Consider the following 4,237-nt stretch of genomic DNA (forward strand, 5'->3'; position numbering starts at 1 on the left):
GCATTTGATTAAAGATGTTAAGTTTTAAAAAGTGAAACTTTACATTTATTGTTACAATTTCAGACTACATCGTCAACAGAAATTGAGACGGAATGTTGAAGTGTGAGGGGGCTGCTAAAAGGCCTGATGGAACTGGTGAGCTGAATATGAATTAAAAATCACACCCAGTGTGAAGAGAGTGGTGCCTTTGAAAGTGTAACTGGTTGCATCCGCAACAATCAGCAACAATATGTTGTCACGTGTCACGTGAAGCTTGACCAATCAGCCGTGACGGACATACGGACGGACATACGGACACACGGACAAAGTCAAATGTAGGAGTGGTTGGCACCACTCAAAAACACGGGAGCAGGTGAATATATGGGACTCGTCAGGAGAAGGAAGCAAGGTCTGAAAAGTCACAGCTTTGTGGTCAGAGGTAGGAAATGCTGTTGTATCAGTGTTATTTATATATATTGGGTGTGTTGGCTGGAGTCGTCTGACGTCCGAGGATTGATATTACTTGGTGGCTTAGCTCAAATTGCTGTCGGTTTAGGCGACATCCCTCATGGTTGTGGTTTATCTGAGCCCAAGCATGACTTGTGCTGAGACTCCATCAGCCCCAGATCAAATAGCATTGGCAAATTATTTCCTAATGTTGGCTTTATCGCTAAGACTGCCACTTTCACTACACTGTGTGTGTGTGTGTGTGTGTGTGTGTGTGTGTGTGTGTGTGTGTGTGTGTGCGTGTGCGTGTGCGTGCCTACTGCATAGGCAATATTTACAATTGCAAGTGATCCTTTGGCATTCAAAACGGATCAAAATAAATGCCCAGATACAGTATATTTACTAATAGCATCTGATGCTTGTATGAACTCCAGGGAAACTACATTGCACTCCTGTGTCTCCTCAGCACTAGTTGAGTGGCTTTAAGTTTAAGCTTCTATAGCACATTAGCGTATGTCCCCTCTGGTCGCCTCCTTGGAGTGTATCTTCATTAAGTATGCATCAAGGTCATCCTGCAGGGCAATTCCATTTAAGTACCTCAGCCTCCTTGAATTCCTGGGAGCTATAGACTGCCTGGAATCCTAAAAGCAAAAATAGCGTTGAAATTCCTTAAATCAGTTTGAATATCTGTATTATTTATAGATCCATATCTATCTACAAATATGTATATCTATAAGATTCATCCATCGATTGGTTTGTGTGCGCACATGCGTGCGTGTGTGTGTTAGAACAAAAACATGAAAGAGTGTTATAAAGTCAAAGGTAATAGTTTGAAGGTGACCTGCAGGCTGCAATGGTCCTCTGATTTCCCAGTTCTGTATTCCTCTCCTCTCCTCCCCTGGGACCTGATGTCCTGTGTCGATTCCTCACCCACCCTCGACAGTGACTCTGTATTCGTGTGTGTGTGTGTGTGTGTGTGTGTGTGTGTGTGTGTGTGTGTGTGTGTGTGTGTGTGTGTGTGTGTGTGTGTGTGTGTGTGTGTGTGTGTTGTGTTTGTGCGTGCATTCGTGTATATGTGTGTGCGTCTGTCTGTACTTAGGCGCCCTTGACTGCTGAATGTCTCTCCCCTCTCCCACCAAAGCCCCCTCTGCCCCAGAGGTCCATCATTCTACACATGCATACACAAGCACACACATGCACACGCACACACTTTCTAAAGGTGAGCGGAAGCCCTTGAGTAGACAGCTTAGTGCTCCAGGCTACAGCTAATCTGTTCATTCTTTCTTCGCCTTGTCATTCAGCCTTTGGGTCTGTTGATAGAAAAAAGGATTTCCAACTCCCAGGAATAGAAATGACAGCTACTGTAACGTAGACTGAAGTACACCCAGATCCAGCATTAAATTTCAATTTTAGAACGTCAAAGGGGCTGTGATCACGCTGAATCTTTGCCCAAATTTAGAGTCATACGTCATAGATGACTGATGTCACAGGTCATATGAAGTGCTGAGCAATCATCCCTCCAGGCTACAGGATATGGATGGATGGGACCTGTTCAAAATGGCTCCTGTTCGTCTGGCCCATGGGAACGATACTACTAACTCGCCACTAAATCGCAACGCTCCGTCCCTCTGGCGGCCAGTCGCAAACATACAAGTTTGCCGGTGCCACCAAAATATACATTTCCAAACATGACAGCATACCCCAAAACCCCCACATTACAAGAGTCTAATTGTCTGAAATGTCACTTCTTGTCCTAGCACCATCCATTAAGAGACTTATTTGTCCAAGCTACTCCAGTGTAAAGTAGATCTTTGCTATAATATGTTGTTAATGTGTATTTTCAATGTCATAAAAAAATGAAAAATAAATGGCAGACACCCTGTAGTAACTGTAGTGGCTGTCAGGTTCAGGAACACTACCCCAGCTTTCTCCTTTCCTGGAAGCTGTCCTCGATGTTTTGTGTAAGCAGTGTTACCTGGTCCACCTCTGACGGAAACCAGCCTGTTCCTGCGGAAGTTGTGGGTTCACCACTTGCTCAATATGGCTATTGATCATCCTCTCTAGAATCGTGAACGGGACACAGAGCAGTGAGATGGGTCTGTAGGACTTGGGGTCTTCCGTACTGTAGGTCAGTGGAAACCTTCCATTTCCCAGACGGCCATTCTGCCGCAGGGCCCTTTTGGTTCCATTCCCACACTCCCAGAACTAAACCAACTTCACAGTTCAGTTCAGACAAAAACAATGGGATTTAAAAAGGTTGACAATCACTGAAAGGCAGCTGGATTTCAAATTTTCAGTTACAATTATCCAGATGTTCAACTGTGCAGATTTTCAGCTGCAGTGTCCAGATGTTTCCAGATGTTCAGCTAAAGTAGAACTGTCCCAGGTTGGAGCGGCTTTGTTTTCGACTCTGCTGTTGCTCAAAGAACTGTCGAATATCATCAGGAGTCACAACATTTCCTTCTGCCGCAAATCTCTGCAGGAAATCCTTCAACTCAGTCTTCATGTCGTTGTATTCATGGATCATTTCCAGCCGTTGAACTCGGTCCAGGCTGTCCAGTGCTGCCATCAGAGGGTCGTGGCCACTGAGGGAGTCATGACCTCTCTGGTCGTTGTTCTTCCCTTTGTTCTCATAGGCCAGGACAGTGTCAGATTCATCCAATAGGAAACTGACTCCAGCGGCAGAGTACATCTCCTGACAGGACATGCAGGAGCAGAGTTTGGATCGCCAGACAGATGGCCAGAACACGGCTCCTGATTTGGCGGTTTCCCAACCAATGAGCTTCAGCTCTTTCAACCTGCACGCCACCTCCCGACGAGCTCGCTTAGATGCCGGAGCCTCATCGTGGTCACTCTGCTCTTTGATGTGCAGGCTAGTCGAGGCCACTCCTTTGTTTACCTTATTTTTCTTCATCGTCTCTTTCTTCACCTCACTGCAGTCCTCCTTTTTCTTCATCCCCTCCACTCTACTGTTCTCTGTCTTCACCTCCCTCTCTTTCTCTGAGCTGGGAGCTGAACACTCTCTGAGGTGGGCAGCATACTTCCACAGGAATGAATGTTGGTTCATGCACCTCTCACAGATCATCTCCTGAGTCTCCTCAGAGTCAGGAGCCAAACAGCCCAGGTGCCGGCTGTGAATCCAGTCCTCACAGCTGACACATTGAATCATTTCATCTTCCACCTGCTCTTCTGGGTCTGGATAAGGTCTCTCGCAGGTACAGTACAACCCAAAGAAGTTGTGACTGTATTTGTTAGCACTGTTCAACTGCTGCTTCTCTGAATATAATTTGCACTCCAGATCAGTGAACCTGCTGTTCCCACAGTCACAACGGAAGTTTCTTTTTGTGTAAAGTTCAAAGAGGTCATGACCGTCATGACATTTATAAGAGCAGGCCAGACAAATGCCTGCCGGTTCAACGTGCGCTGGTGTGCACGTGTTACACGCATACAAGGCCTGTCGCTTCACATAACCTTGTGGATAGGAACATCTCTCATGGTCTGATCCTCCTAAAACTGCTGAAGCTTCTTCCTCCAGCTCTTCAGCTTTCTCTAAAACCTCCACCATAGTAACTGTTGCTTCTTTTGCCTCCTTCTTCGACATCACAACAATATATTAATAATGTATAGAAATATTATCTATAACTCTCCACAGTCCTAGTGTCTTCCGTGACCTCAAACCTGGCATCTGTATCGCCAAAGTCCTGAGGGAGTGCAGTGTTAGATCTGCAATTCTGCAAAAGTATCTACAAATCCTCACAACTCTGTGTGTCTGCCCATATATCGATATCCCTGATGTCATCAATATGACGTT

The 4,237-nt window shown here is 45.7% G+C and overlaps 1 protein-coding gene across 1 annotated transcript; it reads right to left on the reverse strand.

Annotated features, from left to right (window-relative positions):
• Positions 1–2,788: 2,788 nt before the first annotated feature.
• LOC311040617 (putative E3 ubiquitin-protein ligase UBR7) lies at positions 2,789–3,991 on the reverse strand (the record flags this gene model as incomplete). The annotated part of the gene is made up of 1 exon (XM_084050947.1): positions 2,789–3,991. One exon carries the CDS (start codon positions 3,989–3,991, stop codon positions 2,789–2,791), a length of 1,203 nt encoding a protein of 400 aa, XP_083907073.1.
• Positions 3,992–4,237: the final 246 nt, after the last annotated feature.

Source organism: Gymnoscopelus microlampas, assembly GCF_963454915.1.
Source record: "Gymnoscopelus microlampas genome assembly, chromosome: 24".
Taxonomy (NCBI): Eukaryota; Metazoa; Chordata; class Actinopteri; order Myctophiformes; family Myctophidae; genus Gymnoscopelus; species Gymnoscopelus microlampas.